The sequence below is a fragment of the Mastacembelus armatus genome, chromosome 4, assembly GCF_900324485.2.
Source record: "Mastacembelus armatus chromosome 4, fMasArm1.2, whole genome shotgun sequence".
Lineage (NCBI taxonomy): Eukaryota > Metazoa > Chordata > Actinopteri > Synbranchiformes > Mastacembelidae > Mastacembelus > Mastacembelus armatus.
In genome coordinates, this window is record NC_046636.1 from 13,865,647 (window position 1) to 13,883,186 (window position 17,540).

At 41.8% G+C, this 17,540-nt stretch overlaps 1 protein-coding gene across 17 annotated transcripts in view; it reads right to left on the reverse strand.

Annotated features, from left to right (window-relative positions):
- Nucleotides 1-17,540, reverse strand: part of szt2 (SZT2 subunit of KICSTOR complex) — a 122,699-nt gene that overhangs the window by 13,006 nt on the left and 92,153 nt on the right. For 16 of the 17 annotated variants that reach the window (XM_026323375.1, XM_026323376.1, XM_026323391.1 and 13 more), the window contains 6 exons: nt 16,163-16,242; nt 15,035-15,160; nt 14,139-14,341; nt 13,564-13,660; nt 9,914-9,994; nt 9,640-9,714 (listed from right to left, as the gene is read on the reverse strand). In XM_026323375.1, the coding sequence (XP_026179160.1) occupies nt 9,640-9,714; nt 9,914-9,994; nt 13,564-13,660; nt 14,139-14,341; nt 15,035-15,160; nt 16,163-16,242 (662 nt within the window). Of the gene's footprint in view, nt 1-9,639; nt 9,715-9,913; nt 9,995-13,563; nt 13,661-14,138; nt 14,342-15,034; nt 15,161-15,419; nt 15,569-16,162; nt 16,243-17,540 lie in introns of those variants that run through there. The other variant, XM_026323390.1, reaches the window with a different exon arrangement.

Consider the following 17,540-nt stretch of genomic DNA (forward strand, 5'->3'; position numbering starts at 1 on the left):
GCAAACAGGTCCTAGGTGACAGACCATACTAAGAGTGGTTCAGGGACCTCTTATGCAATGAAAAACGAGGACAGCGACGTCGCCTGGCATGGCGAAGCCGGGGCCCCACCCTGGAGCCAGGCGAGCGCCTGGTGGCTGGGTCTCACCCCATGGGGCCCAGCCGGGCAAAGCCCGAAAGAGCGACGTGGGGCCGCCCTTCTGTGGACCCACCACCCGCAGGAGGATCCATAAGGGGCCGGTGCATAGTGGATCGGGCAGTGGTCGAGGACGGGGACCTCAGCGACCCGATCCCTGGATGCTGAAACTGGCTATAGGGACATGGAATGTCACCTCACTGGGGGGGAAGGAGCCTGAGCTTGTGCGGGAGGTTGAGCGGTACCGACTAGAGATAGTCGGGCTCACCTCCACGCACAGCCTGGGCTCTGGAGCCCAACTCCTTGAGAGAGACTGGACTTTCTTCTACTCTGGAGTTGCTCGTGGTGAGCGGCAGTGAGCTGGTGCGGGCTTGCTCATAGCTCCCCAGCTCAGCCGTCATGTGTTGGAGTTTTCCCCCCAGAGTGAAAGGGTCGTTTCCCTGCGCCTTCGGGTCGGGGATAGGTTTCTCACTGTTGTTTCGGCCTATGGGCCGAACAACAGTGCAGAGTACCCGGAGTCTCTCGGGGGGGTGCTGAAAGGTGCTCCTACCGGGGACTCCATAATTCTGTTGGGGGACTTCAACGCTCACGTGGGCAGCGACAGTGAAACCTGGAGGGATGTGATTGGGAGGAACGGCCTCCCCGATATGAACCTGAGTGATGTCTGTACGTTTGGGCCTGCCAAGGCTGTGAGGGTCTGTGAGGGTCTGTTGGGAATGTTTGGCCGAACCCACTGTCAGAGGGGTCTTTAACTCACACCTTGGTTAACCCTCTGGGGTCTGAGGGGGTTTTTGGGGCCTGGACAAATTTTGACATGTCCTGACATTTGTGCTTTTTTCAGTGTTTTTTAAACATATTAATGTCTAAAGTCTGATAACACTGTAATCAGCACAAAATTGGCTACAATAATATGTGAGCTTCAAGTTTATACATTATTGTGTTTTTGAGAAAAAAGTGTTTATGCATGGCTAGTGAAAAACTACAATTTTTTACTCACTGAAATAAGACCATAAAACACAAACAGAACATTGGTTCACAAGACTTTGGAGACCAGCATGTTGTAGGCTAAAGTGTTTACTTCAGAGTGCTGTGAATGTCATCTTGTTCACACATTCACAGTAAACAATACACTGATTTAAATTTTCTAAGACACTTTTTGTCCAGAAAGGTCATATGCAAGAGGGTGTGTCTGAGGATGAACAGTCATGTGATTTACCTGAAAACACAAAAGACGCACTGAACGACCAGACAAAGACGCGCATAATGAGCCTTTCAGTCAATGTAGATGGGACGGATTAGTGCAGCACAATACAAAACAATGAGGAGCCAAACGATCCTCATTTGAGTTAAAATCAGTGTTTTTACTCTGACTATTTGTCTCTGTGTGGAATGTAAGGAGCGCCGCTTCACGTGCGTAACGCGCCATCATCCAAACGTGTCGAAAAAGTGAGTAAATTCTATGATGAAGTTTGATATTTTGTGTCATTTCTCGGGGGCGTGCACATATTTACCTGGTTCACCTGAGATTATTTACATGTGAACAGTGGACAGTGTACAAGGCGGGACCGCATTACCTGTAATGAGGTGAGACAGGAAAAAACGGACTTCTCCTTACGTTCATACGGATTAAATAAAAAGTGATGATTTGTTTTTGACTTGAATTGTTTCACTCAAAAGAAAACATTTCAAGCTTTCTAGCCATATAATTCTTATTTTTATGAGCCAAGTATTCGCTGAGATTCTGGTTGTTTTATTTACGCGTCTGTGAAGAGAAATGGCAGAGACAGAAAAGTCCGAGAGCGCACCCTGTCGGCTTTCTTTATTTAAAAAAACCACAACGTTTTGTTGTTATTATGATGGTATACCACTAAAACTAGACCCTTTACAGATTTGAATGATATACTTCTTTTATCTGTACGATCAGAATTGACGGAGTAATTTAAGTTTGTTTCGGCCTTATCAGAAAAAGATGCGTCAAAACGCGCCGGCGCGTGCGTCGACCCCAGAGGGTTAACTTGTGGGACTTCCGAAGCAGCTGACAGGTACCGCAGGGCCAAGCATGCTGCAGCCCAGGCGGTGACAGAGGCAAAAACTCAGGTATGGGAGGAGTTCGGTGAGGCCATGGAGAAGGACTACCTGTCGGCCCTGAAGAAATTCTGGCAAACCGTCCGGCGCCTCAGGAGGGGGAAGCAGTGCTCTACTAACACTGTTTACAGTGGAAGTGGGGAGCTGCTGACCTCGACTGGGGATATTGTCAGACGGTGGAAGGAATACTTCGAGGATCTCCTCAATCCCGTCAACACGTCTTCCATAAGGGAAGCAGGGGCTGGGGATTCAGAGGCTGATCCATCCATCACCCAAGCCGAAGTCACTGAGGTAGTTCGGCAGCTCCTCGGTGGCAAAGCACGGGGGGTGGATGAGGTCCGTCCCGAGTACCTCAAGTCTCTGGATGTTGTTGGGCTGTCATGGCTGACATGCCTGTGCAACATCGCGTGGCGTTCGGGGACAGTAACCCTGGATTGGCAGACCGGGGTGGTGGTTCCTCTTTTTAAGAAGGGGGACCGGAGGGTGTGTTCCAACTACAGAGGGATCACACTCCTCAGCCTCCCGGGGAAGGTCTATGCCAGGTTGCTGGAGAGGAGGATCCGGCCGGTGGTCAAACCTTGGATCCAGGAGGAAAAATGCGGTTTCCATTCCGTGGGGTGGAACACTGGACCAGCTCTACACACTCTCAAGGGTGCTCGAAGGTTCATGGGAGTTTGCCCAACCAGTCCACATGTGTTTTGTGGACTTGGAGAAGGCATTCGACCGGGTCCCTCGTGACATCCTGTGGGAGGTGCTCCAGGAGTATGGAGTCCGGGGCCCTTTGCTGAGGGCTATCCAATCTCTGTACAAATGGAGCAGGAGCTTGGTAGTAAGTCAGACCTGTTCCCAGTACACGTTGGACTCCGGAAGGGCTGCCCTTTGTCACCAGTTCTGTTCCTTACTTTTACGGACAGAATTTCTAGGCGCAGCCAGGGGACGTGGAGTCCAGTTATGGGACCACAGGATCTCATCTCTGCTTTTTGCAGATGATGTTGTCTTGTTGGCTCCCTCGAGCCAGGATCTCCAGCGTGCGCTGGGGCGGTTTGCAACCGAGTGTGAAGTGGCTGGGATGAGAATCAGCACCTCCAAGTCCGAGGCCATGGTACTCAACTGGAAAAAGGTGGCTTGCCATCTCCAGGCCAGGGGAGAGATCCTGCCTCAAGTGGAGGAGTTTAAGTATCTCGGGGTCTTGTTCAGGAGTGAGGGAAGGACGGAACGCGAGATTGACAGACAGATCGGGGCATCGGCAGCAGTAATGCGGTCGGTGTACTGGTCCGTTGTGGTGAAGAAGGAGCTGTGCCGGAAGGTGAAGCTCTCGATTTACCGGTCAATCTACGTTCCTACTCTCACCTATGGCCATGAGCTCTGGGTCATGACCGAAAGAACGAGATCGCGGATACAAGCGGCTGAGGGTGGTCGGGCGCTCCCTTAGAGATAGGGTGAGGAGCTCGGTCACCTGGGAGGAGCTCGGAGTAGAGCCGCTGCTCCTCCACATCGAGAGGAGTCCCACGACACGGTGGAGAGACTATGTCTCCCGGCTGGCCTGGGAACGCCTCAGTGTCCCCCCTGAAGAGATGGAGGAAGTGTTCCATGGAGAATCAAGTCTGGGTATCCCTGATTCGGCTACTGCCCCCGCAACCCGGCCCCGAATAAGCGGAAGAAGATGGATGGATGAATGGATTCCATCTTTATTTACATCTATGCTAAGTACAAACACAGTGGAGGGCAGCTGACTCAATCCTACTCCCTACCAAATTGATCATATTGTTGACAGTTCTGTAGCCTCACTGCCTGAAACGCTTGATACTGTGGCCCCTCTGAAAAAGAAGTTAGTGAATCAGAGGAGATTAGCCCCATGGTATAATTTAATATTCGTACCTTAAAGCAGGCATCACGAAGGCTGGAAAGGAAGTGGCGTTCCACAAATTTAGAGGAAATTTTTCTAGCCTGGAAAAACAGTCTATTAACATATAAAAAAGCTCTCCGTAAAGCCAGAACTGCATACTATTCATCACTAATAGAGGAAAATAAGAACAATCCCAGGTTTCTTTTCAGCACTGTAGCCAGACTGACAAAAAGTCACAGCTCTGTTGAGCCCAGTGTTCCCTTAGCTCTCAGCAGTGATGAATTTATGAATTTCTTTACAAATAAAATCACAACTATTAGAGATAAAATTCCTATACCTAATGAATCTTCTACTACAGTAGCTCTTGAATCATCTGTAAGACCTCAGTTATGTTTAGACTGCTTCTCTCCCATAAAGCTCTCTGAATTTACATCAGTAGTTGCTTCATCTAAATCATCAACGTGTCTCTTAGACCCCATCCCAACTAAACTGCTTAAAGACACCCTGCCATTAATTAACTAATCTTTATTAGACTTAGTAAATTTATCTCTAGTATCAGGCTACATACCACAGGCCTTTAAGACTGCAGTAATCAAACCTTTACTCAAAAAGCCTAGTCTTGATCCAGGGTTCTTGGCTAATTATTGACCAATATCCAACCTACCATTTATTTCTAAAATCCTAGAAAAAGCTGTTGCTAAGCAGCTATCAGACCACTTACACAGGAATGAACTATTTGAAGATTTTCAATCAAGATTTAGAGCATATCATAGTTCAGAAACAGCACTGTTAAAAGTCACCAACGATCTTCTCTTAGCCTCAGATAATGGACTTGTTTCTATACTTTTCTCCTACACCTTAGTGCTGCATTCGACACTATTGACCACAACATCTTATTGCAGAGACTGGAGCATGTGACTGGTATCAGAGGAACAGCGTTAAAATGGTTCCAATCCTATTCATCGGACAGATTCCAGTTTGTTCATGTCCATGATGAACCTTCCACACGCAGGAAAGTTAGTTATGGAGTTCCACAAGGCTCTGTGCTAGGACCGATTCTGTTCACCCTGTACATGCTTCCTATGTCATTAGGAAGCACTCTATTAATTACCACTGCTATGCAGATGACACTCAGTTGTATCTATCTATTAAACCTGTTAACACAAACCAGTTAACCAGACTTCAAGCGTGTCTAACTGACATATAGGCCTGGATGACCAGTAACTTTCTACTTTTAAATTCAGAGAAAACAGAAGTTCTTGTATTTGGGCCTAAAAACCTCAGAAATAACTTTTCTAAAATTATAGCTACTTTAGATGGCGTAGCCCTGGCCTCCAGCACTACTGTGAAAAACCTTGGAGTTATTTTGTCCTTTAACTCACAAATAAAACAAATCTCTAGAACTGCCTTCTTTCACCTGCGCAACATTGCTAAATTAGGAAAATCAAAATGATGCAGAAAAACTAGTCCATGCATTTGTTACCTCAAGGCTAGATTAACTCATTACTATATGGATGTCCCAGTATCTCCATAAAAAGCCTCCAGTTAATCCAGAATGCCGCAGCCAGAGTCCTGACAGGAACTAGCAAGAGAGATCATATATCTCCTATATTAGCTTCTCTTCATTGGCTCCCTGTAAAATACAGAATAGAATTTAAAATCCTTCTTCTCACATACAAATCCCTTCATGATCAAGCTCCTTCATACCTTAAAGACCTCATAGTACCATATTATCTCAATAGATCACTTCGCTCTCAGAGTGCAGGTCTACTTGTGGTTCCCAGAGTTTCCAAAAGCAGAATGGGAGGCAAAGCCTTTAGCTATCAAACTCCTCTCCTGTGGAACCAGCTCCCAGCCTGGGTTCAGGAGGCAGACACTCTCTTTACTTTTAAGGCTAGACTTAAAACCTTCCTCTTTGACAAAGCGTATAGTTAGGGCTGTCTTCAGGCAACCCTGAACCATCCCTTAGTTATGCTGCTATAGGCCTTGACTGCCCGAGGACTATCGGTGCACTGAGCTCCCCTACCCTAACCCCCCTTCCCCTTCCCCTCTCTTTCCCTCCTCCCACCTCACATGTATGCATGCACCATTGAATGTCACTAACCTTGTGCTCTCTCTCTACCCCTTAGTTTGTGCTCTCTCCCTCTCTCTCTGTTCCCTCTATCTGTACCTTCTGCCCTTCTGCAGGTGTCCCCGGTCCTGGAGCTGTATATCGCTGATGTGCAGTTACTGGCCCAACCAACCTGCAGTGTGTATTTGTTGTTTATTGTTGCTGTTCTTTTCTCTCTGCTCTATCCACTCACACCCAACCGGTCGAGGCAGATGGCCGCCCAAACTGAGCCCGGTTCTGCTGGATGTTTTTTCTTCTGTTAAAGGGAGTTTTTCCTCTCCACTGTCGCCAGGTGCTTGCTCATAAGGTATTTGTTGGGTTTTTAGTTTTAGTTTTTGTAAAGTGCCTTGAGATGATTTGTATTGTGATTTGGCGCTATACAAATAAAATTTAATTGAATTGATTTGAATTGAATTAAAACGGGATGGAAAAGAGAAACCGGACTGTGACAGGAATCCCTAATTCCACACTGTGTCTTTCTATCCCGTTTTAGAAAGTAAGCAAGGGAAGCAAAACAGAGCTAACTAGCTAATTTCTCACATACGTTTTACCTTTTTCGCTAGCTTGTTGTTTGATTATGATGTCATGTTGATATGGACTCAAGCTCTTTAATGTGTAATTTCACCACCAATGTTCTTTTTTAAATGGATTCTGAAGAAGAGATTTTACTGAATTAGGAGAAAGCTGAAGTTGCCACTCTCTTGTACCGGCCCCCACCATTGTCGATCGCTGTCGCTCCTCAGCTACTATCAGAATCGCCCTTTAGGCATCAAATAAGCTGACACTGGTTGGCTGAATTTCTTTTCCGTGTATATCTGAAATCCTTTATTGGTTGCACTGTCACTGACTGGGCTGTTAAGTTTGCCCCAAATTGAGCTGCTGCAGTTTTTTTTTTTTTTAAACCACAAATATTTAATAAATATATTTAATATATCACAAAATTGTCCACAATATTTTATCATACTCATATTTGAAATAGTAATATTCATTACTTTTTATTTAACAAATAAATAATTAAAAAAAAAAAGTTTCACCAGTGGGCAGGGGGTGGGGCGGCGCCCTAACCTCTATTGGCCAGCTGCCACTGTATACCGTAAACTCTTACAACACTTCCATCTTTCTAAATTTTTTTTACAACTACTTAACTACTTAACAAATAAACCTCTCCCACTACAAGGGAAAGAGAAAATTTAATTTTTTACATTTCTTTATAAAATTTGGAGAAACAACCCTTTAAATGAATGTAAAGAAAACACAGACATTTACCTCTGGGCAGACCACACCCTAATACCTTGTGTTCTTCTTTTTTGTGTGAAAAAACCTTGTTTTTCTCCAGAGGAGATGATATTTGCTGAAAATACAAATGCAGGGACAGATGGATGCTGGACTCCTGTTGAGCAGACAGTTGACTCCCAAAGATTCCACTACAGGAAATGAATGTGTGTAACAGTTCACCTGTTTGCTGTGCAGACATTTGATCAACAGGCTACTGTCAGGTCATGGTGACAAGATTTAAACCAGTCTGGACAAACCAATGGAGGAGTTACAAAGAAATGACAAGAGGAAAATTAACTAAGTGGTCCCACTAAGAAACTTTGGAACAATATTTCCATTGCTTCAGAGGCCAGGGAAATACAGGTCAATCAAAATTCTATTGAATTCCAAATGGAAACAAAATATTTGAGTGATGTGCAGCAATAACAGAATAATGCCATGTAACAACCAATGGATGTGTTTAAATTAGAATCAAAAATTAACTTTAAAAATTAATTAATAAAAGGGATTCTTGCAGTAGCTCTTATCTATAACTGCTTAATAGACAGATTGCTGCAGACTTGTGAAGGTATCAAGACAAACATGCTACAAATCTGCAGCCTCAAATTTGAGTACCATGCCTGAGTGGAGTGCCATTACACACTGCTGTCCACTGTGTTAACCTGTATTAAATCACCTGCAAATGGTACCACGTTGCTACAGACAAGTCCATTATGACTAAGTATTCTGCGTTTCTGACCAAGCTCCTTAAAAATCTTTATTCAATCAGGTACTCTCAAATATGAGAACAAGAAAAGATTCAGAACCAACATACTGTCAAGCAAGCAGAAAAAACATAAAACAACTGATGAAAACAAACTACAAGAGTCCTGAAACAGTACATAAAACTTTTCAAGGGTTAGGAAGGGCCTTAATTTGAGGACAGCTAATTTTGTTCAAAAGGTGTACAGTGAAAGTGACTACTATTGTCAAGTATGGTGACCCATACTCGAAATTCCCCTCTGCATTTAACCCACCCGAAGTGCACACACACAGCAGTGAACATACACACACACCGTGAACACACACCCGGAGCAGTGGGCAGCCATTGCTGCGGCGCCCGGGGAGCAGTTGGGGGTTTGGTGCCTTGCTCAAGGGTCTCACCTCAGTCGCGGCATTGAAGGTGGAGAGAGCGCTGGCTATTCACTCCACCGCACCGACAATTCCTGCCGGTCCTGAGACTCGAACCCGCAACTTCCGAGTTACAAGTCTGAATAATAATAAGTATCCGCACAGTACCTTAAACTAGTTCTGCCAAGGTCTCAGAATTAAGTAGCTACTGTATCACACACTGTAGTTAAAATATTCAACGGATGGGAAATAGTCTGAAAGTTTTAAGAGGTTTTCAGTTTAGAAGAAAACTAACCTCCTAGTCCATCTAACCCTGTGATCCAGAGAACAAAGATAAGCACTAATAATATTACTAACAAGAAACACCATACAGCTGCTACATAGTGGGTGTGTATATGATATAGTAATTCCAAAGGGTTAACTTCCATACGATACAATCTCGAGGCTGCGGAAACCAGGTTTCTTTATTTTAGTTTTTATTTATGTATATGACAATGATACATAAATACCTGAAAAGCTATAATTTCCTTTTTCAGTATGAGCCAATGGACTTGGAGCCACAGTGAAAGATGGACTAATACATTGTTGCTTTTCATTATTTGATGGGATTTAGTTATAATGAAAAATACAGCCAATTTGGTCATTTTATAATTAATAGTTTCTGTGAGCAAAACCCTCTGCCATGATGACCAGACAATGACAAGAGCACAGCTACAAGGTAAGGAACAGGATATCACACACTATTTAACCATACTGTTCATCTCCTTAGTTCGGCAGAACCACCACAACAGTGGCCATCTAGCACCAGAGATGTAGGCAGGGACAAAAAAAATCTGGAACCGATATGATAGAATGTCCAAACGTTCCCTGGAACCACAGGAAGGTACTGGTGTGAAATGAAATCAGTACGCCTTCCCTCCCATGTGGGAAATCATGACATTTAAATCATTGCGTATTTCATTTTCTATTACTTTGGTTCTCTTATCCTCTCTTTCAATCCCTACAGAACCCCAGACCTGAACAGTACAGCTTAGTGGTGAGTGGCTACACCACAATAGAGAATTGTGCCAAGCTTTTACCTGGGAGTTGACTGTCTGGCCCATGGGGATACGGGAACATTCCAGTGCATATTGCTTCACACAGAAGTAACACCCCTGGCAGAAGGGGAAGACACATGGAGAACACAGGATCATTTAAAAAGCATGTGGCTAACCAGCTGATGCAGTCATATATGGGGAGGATGGGACACTGAATACAGGGAGCAGAGTCAATAATCAGAATATCTCAAGCTCTGCTACTTTAATTTATAGCTTCATGTATTGAAGAATGTGATGTTCATGATCCTCATCTCACCTGAAATGCCAGTTCCATCAGCACGATCCCCCCTGGCAGCGCCCTTTGGAGATGGTATGCAGTGGTGCCAAATGGTGTAGTCTGCAAGGTAAGTTTATAAAACACTCTCAACAATCTGTCAGTCTAATATAGGTGTATACATGCAATTTAACAATTCAATGTGTAAAATTCAGAGCGATCTATTAGCAAAAATAGAATATTGTATCATAATTATGTTGTCATTAGTGTATAATCACTGGAAAATATCAACCAATGCATTTTCATAATCTTAGAATAAGCCTTATAAATCTACATAGGGAGCGAATCTCCATTAATTCCAGACAGCCATTCTAAGTAGCCCTGTTTCTACAATAGCCCAAAAAAGACAATCCAAACAATGGCTCTAGACAGGGATTGTGTTTTGTTTTCTCTGAACTTCTCAATCCCAATTGTTCCTTCCTCAGTTCTCTGTGAGGCATTGGCTGAGATGGAAGCTTGGCTTGTATTTTTAAAGAGAATTTTAGCTGCCATTTAATTCCTACAGAGAACTTCTCCAGCTTTGACCTGCAATTACATGCAGTTGATTTTTACTCTCTTGTGCTTTTTGCAGTGTTTATTGTTCATCAAAAGTTTATAAAAATTATTAATAAATCCTGAGTTTCTTGCTAGTATTGTGCCAAAACATAAGATTTTAATTTATGGTGATTTTAACAAATTGTTACAAATGTCTGAAATGACTTCATATTCTTGCTGAAATCTTTTGACCTTAAAGAATGGTGCAGGATCCAACACATCAACAAGGACATACTCTGGACCTTGTTATGTGCTATGGACTCACTGTTGAGCTCAGAGAAATTTGTGACATTGGCATTTCGGATCACTTCCGTATTTTATTTGAAGCTGCAACTCCTCCTATGCCCAAACCGTGGGTTCCACCAATTGCTGTCATATTCTCACTACTTCAACAGCTGGAGAATTTGCTGCAGCCTTTAATTCTACAATGCATTCCATAAAAACCTTGTGTCTTCGCTCTGCCCTCTGACTTTATTTCATTCTTTGACTCGACTTGCTCTGCTATCTTGGATTCTATTGCCCTTTTGAAGTGCAAATCTTATAAACCCAAACCAGAACCTTGTTCAAATGAAACCACTCGTGTTCTTAGGCAATGCAGGTCCAGTGCAAGTGGAAGAAGGACAAGCTACAGGTGTCTTTTGGTGCTTTCGGACTCAGCTTTTATCCAGCACCATTGCTTGCAGCTGTCATCGCCCCAGGGTATTTTTTTAAAAACATAGACTCTATTGTCAGCCCTTGTAATATTGTTCTAACTAATGCAACAATAGCCACCTGTGAAAAAGTGCTTTATAAGTAAATTTTGATTGATAGATTGATTGATTGATTTTCAGTGACGCCAATAGACCCTTCTTGCTGTGAGGGGTGCTCAGAAGGTTAGTATATGTTGTTGATTTTTCTTCAAATAATGCTGTGTTACTTGTGGTTTTGTGGTAACACTTAACACCCATGGGGTGATATGAAAATGAAGCTAACTGATGACTACAAAGCACGGGAGGCTATAATCAAAATTTCCATCGTCTAAAATGTCAATAAGAAATGGTTGTTAGTGAGGAATTTAAATATTAAAGTGGAAGTCAAGAAAAGATCTGGAAGATTCAGATTTAATCTTCCAGAACAAACGTCAGGCACTGCTTCAGCACATTGAATTTTAAATAAAATAACATATACGACATTAAAGTACCAAGTCTCAGCTTTACATTAGGTTTACATTAATAAAGAAACAAGTTTGCGGGACTTATAGGCCTTTTACCGCATTGCAAGGGTTCCATAAGTAGTGACACACTTGACTACCAATGTCTGTGTAAAGCATAAAGGTGGCATAAAGTGTACTGTTATGTGTTTCCATTATCTTAACCTTAGCCCAACCATAACTCCATCCAGTTATCTCTACTACAGCCAACCCTAACTGCAGCAAACCCCACAACAGAAAACATGAATTGGAGGAAACAAATTTCAACACAAGGTAGATGATGCATCGCAAATTACAGACAAGATAGTCATCACTTTTCTGCAAATATATGATTGAACAGGATAAATGTTTTTTTTTTTTGTTTTTTTTTTAACTTGTGAAGGTTTTATTGCACTTACTGCACACTAGTGAGGTCCTCTTTAAATTGAGTAACTGTTATCTTTCCCTTCATTGTGGTTTTCTTACTCTGTTGTGTGAGTGCAGGAGAGGAACTCAGCCATGCCCTCATGAAAACTCAGAGAGGCAGTAGAGGAGATTCAGCATGTATGAATTCTACTAAAACCATATTTTCTGCTTGAACTAGTCTCACTCCCTGATTTCTTTAAGCACATATAAAAGAACCAGCCACAAAAAAATCTCCAACTTGTTATATTTAGGCCTGGTTTCAATTCAAATTCAGCTTCAGCAACTCATGAAGCTGAAGTCAAATCTTGTAAGAATTACAATCCTTTCTAGAACTTTAGAAAAGAATATCCATTGGCTATTTTAGCAATACAATAGTGTAAGATTTTTTCACAGGTGGCTGTTGTTGCATTAGTTAGAACAATATTACAAGGGTTGACAGTAGAAGTCGTTATCTGTATGCCACAAAGGGCAAAGAATTCATTCCAAGCCACCACTCACTGATGTTACCCACTTTGAAAAGGTTAACGCTGCCTGACAAAAAAATAAACTGTGTTTTTTGACTGCCCTGCAGGGAATTGAAGTCTACAGTCCTTTTTCATTATTACAACACAACACATTCTGTCAGCAATACTGTCTTTAGAAGCATAAATTGAAGGAACAAAAAACTACACATTTTCCAAAGCATGGAGTCAAATATTGGAAAACAAAGACAAATCTTCTCTTCCACACCGTTTGGCTTAATGCTGGCCAAAAATGCATAAACTATTCTTTTCTACTGAAACTTGATACAAATTTGATACAACATATGCTGCACCACAAGTGACAAGGATTCAAACAAGCTAAATGTAAAAAAAATATTTGCCATACAAATTTGCATTACAAACTTAAAATAGTGTAATAACTCACTGGAGTAACTCTCAAACCTCAGAGCACTATTTGACTCACAATCTGCTTTCAGTCGGTATGATCTGCCTCACCACAACTCAAAGCAAAATACAGCACTTTAGCCAGATGTGCCAGAGTGTCTGATTTGTTAGGGTCAGTTATGCTTTACATTTATCATAGTTGGTATTTGGGGTTAGGCTTATTTTCTGCTGACTGATATTAGTTGTTTTTTGCTTTCTTATGTTTGGAAACTGATTAACTTTTATGAATAATTTCAGTTTATAAGAAACACATCCATCCATCTATCCATTATCTATATCTGCTGATTCCTATTTAGGGTCATGGGGATCTGCTGAAGCCTATCCCAGTTCTCAATGGGAGAAAGGCAGGGGATAAGAAATATTTTCAGAAAACAAAGTGCAAGTGCATGTGCAAGTATCAACAAGGGAATAAATCAAAATGAAATTAGAAATTAAACATTATGATGAATGAAGGAAAGACTTTACTTTTTTTGAGACATGTTTAGTTTAAGCGAGACACTGAAAATATATGGGGTTCATTGTTAAAAAAGCCCAACCTGTTTTGGAAAAAAAGATTGATGATGAAGATGAACACTAACCTTAGGGCTGTCCTCGCTCTTCTGCTTTACATATGAAAAAGACATTCTCCCTTCCGATGATATGGAGCTTAGCATGGCAGCACGTGCACGGGCGATGCTGAAAGAGATGGGGGTAGGGTATGGTGGGATGGAGGATGGGGTTAGTTAAGGTCTGGTCAACCAGAATCTGGGCTCAAGCGCTGATGTATCACCAACAGAATATAGCTAACCCACGAGGCACAATTCAGAGTGAGTCATGTGGTTTGAGCCTCGAAAGTGACAGGCAGGTAGGACAGGCATCTGCCCTGCATCTGCTCTGGTTACATCAGCCAAGGGGCAGCACTGTTGGGAGGTCAGAGACTAGACAAGGATCAAAACACATACAGACTAATGGATGAATACTGCTCACACTGGTGGAGGTGACTAAATGACTGTTAGTGAAGCAGAAATGGAGGGACACATGAAGAAAAACACTGTGATGCTGAGTGAAACTTAGAGTACAAGCTATACACTACAAAACCCATTGGTGAAGAGTAACAATAATCATAAGTTGAAAAAATATTAAAAAAAAAAAAAACATTCCTGCAGATACTGACCTGCGAGCTGGAGACTGAGGCCGGACCTGGACGAGAATGAAGCCCATACTCTGCAGGTACTGGACGTATTGCTGCAAGAAGGTGCTAGAAATTTCAAGCAGCCAGGGTTCTTCTTTCAGGCGGCTGGGCAACATGTCAGCAGAGTCAGTGCTGTAGCTGCGGTCCCGACCTGATGCTGTGGAGTCACTAGAGCGATGTCGTTTCTGTAACATATATAACACATTTTCAGAAATATTTGCAGGTACACATTATTTACAACATACAAATAAGACTCTAAACACTCTAAAGCAACAGTCTGCAATAGCTTGTTTGACAGTAAATGTCTCCATGACCATGTTAGCTCAGTGTGACACACTAAGAACAATGAGAAGAAAAGGGTCTAGAGATATAAGCCCTTGAAATATCCTACTAAAAGCCATCAGCATAGGGGGTATTACATGTTATCTAATACCAAGCACTGCATGTTTCTCCTACTTTGAAGCCAATCAGAAGCTGGAAGATACCATTTCACTTTGTCTTCCCTCACTTCCACCCTCATCTGAGATGGTATCTTCCAGATTCTAATGGACTGAACACACCTGATCCAGGTAATAAGCTGTAGGTAGAGCAGGAATAGTTCGAAAACAAGCAGGACAGTGGCCCCCAAGGACCAGGATTGGCTACCCCTGCTCTAGAACAACATGCTATAATGGCTAGACTTGGTATAGCACCACTAAAGAGGAATGATCACGGCCCATGGGAAACACCCTCATGGCGGCTAGTGACTTGAGTCCTGTATTATTAACTGATATATCAAAGGGAATGGCAAAGGAGATACACTACTATCTCAACTTTTGATATGGACTGTATTGCTAGTTAAATGTGTAACTTTCCTTTGAGTCAGACAATAAAAGCACCTTTATGGGAGGCTGAATAATCTGTTCCTCTTGGATCTGCTTGCGGAAAACAGGATCAAAGAGTAGAGGGGTGGCACAGTAGTGAACCAGCCTTGATGACTGTTTCAGGATCTCCAAATCTGTCCCCTGTAGAGACATTTATAGTTTTGCCAACAAAGAAACAAAGAATTAAACTGTGAAAGTAGATTTTTAGAGTTTGATTTTGTTGTAAAGTGTAATGATGGAGGTACTAAAGACTATACCAACACTGCATTCATATTGTGTCTTACCATGGTCATACTCAGCAATATTCACCAGCAGCTGTAATATCCAAAACTCAGTTGATGGATGGTAAATTTTGTGTAATAAGAAGATGGTGGGTGACATTCAGATACAAACCTTACAATGATAAAGTCAGATCACATGTAACAGTTGATTTAGTTCATGAAAAGAACAAATGCCATGGAAATGGTTGTGGGCCCTGCTTGACCCAGGTCAGGTTGCATACTTCTACTTGGGTGTGCTTGAGTTAAGAGTGCTGTGTGGTGTGGGTGTCTGTTGAATCATTACATTATTCGTAAATCTAATGCCACCATGTAACCTCTCTTAGGATGTCACTGTGGCAGACAGAAACCTTTTTAAATTAGCCAGAATATTCTCCACTTTGAAACAAGGCAATAGTAAATGATTTCCCAGAGGAGTGAACTGTAATTGTAGATCCTCAAAGCCAAAGTAGCGAAAGCACAATTTCCCCAGGTTCTGACAAGTTCAATTAGATATATTTGATGTTAGGCTATCTACAGTACAGGAATTTAATACTAACGTCTGACCTCCTGGTCAGATCCAATTTAGTGTTAGATTGCTGACATTATTAATGTATCTGATATCCAGTACCATTTTTAACTTGTCACCTTTCTGAACTAACACATGAGCAAAAGTACAACTATCACAACAGATTTAAATACACTGATGCACATGCATGATGACACAGCTGTGGTCTGAATACAGGCTGGGATGGAGCAATTAACCTTATTTGAACTCATATCTGCTTGACTCCTCAATTAACCTGCATAAACCAGATGCTATGTGAAAGCAAAAACAAATCCTTAGGATTCTGTGGCTCTCAGGATTAGGATCTGGGATACTTACTGAAATGGGCATGTTGGACTGTGCTGACCTCTGTTGCCAAGTCACAAACAGGTTCTCTATCTTCATTTGTTTCTCCAGTTCTGTCAGCACAAAATTATACTCATTACCCCTTCTGTCCTGTTGTATGTGGAGCTTCATGGGCCCATTGGACAAAAATGATTATGTTATTATTATTATTGTCATTATTATTATTATTATTATTATTATTATTACTACATTTTATTTATAGGCACCTTACATGACATTCAAGGACACCTTATAAGAACAAATAAAGTCATTGTTATAAAATAACAGACTCAATACAGACAATCACATAAAAGCCTACCTAAAAAGATGTGTCTTTAGGCAGGATTTAAAAACAGTAAGACTTTCACTATTTCACACATCTTGTGGTAACAAGTTCCATAGATAAGGAACTGCATAACTAAAGGCTCAAGAGCCCATAGAAGTTGTGCGAATATGAGGAAGAACGAGTGGATAGAGAAAATGATCTTAAAGTAGGAGTGCAAATATGAAGAAGATCAGACAGGTACAAAGTGTCTTATACGTAAGTAGAAGTACTTTAAATTCAATACGGTATTTAACAGGGAGCCAATGTAAGTGTTGTAGCACAGGAGTAATGTGTTCAGATATGGGAGATCTGCAGATAATTCGTGCAGTTGAATTATGTACTAAGTGAAGTTTATGAAGAAGGTTTGAGGTAGACCATAAAGAAGAGCATTACAATAGTCAATTCAAGAATTGACCAAGGCATGAACAAGCGTTACTGTGCTCCTTACTGAAAGAGCAGAACGAAGTTGATTGTTACGTATTTGAAAATATGTGAATCGGATGACACTATTAATGTGTGCTTCGCATGACAATGTGCTATCAAAGATGACACGCAAAGTTTTGACCTGTTCAGACACAGGCACTAGAAAATTATCAATGTTTAATGAGGAGCAATTCGACTTAGGTTTCGAGCCAACCAGGAGAATTTCAGTTTTATTATTTAATTTTTAAAAATTCGATGTAAACCAGTCTTTAATCTCAGCTACACAGTCTGAGAGAATAGATGGAGGAATCATGGAGGTACGTTTGGAGGACAGGTAAAGTTGGGTGTCATCAGCGTAGCAATGGAACTGAATACCATACTTCTTAAAAATATTACCAAGAGGTAAAAGATAAATCATAAATAAAAGAGGACCAAGAACTGAACCTTAGAGAACCCCAGTGGTTACATATGATGGCTTTGATATAAACTGTTTCAACTGCACAAATTGAGTGGGACCCATTAAATAGGATCGAAACCAGGTCAGAGCAGTATCCATAATACCAATGGATTCCAGTCTATTCAACAAAATACTATGCGAGATGTCAAATGCTGCACTCAGATCTA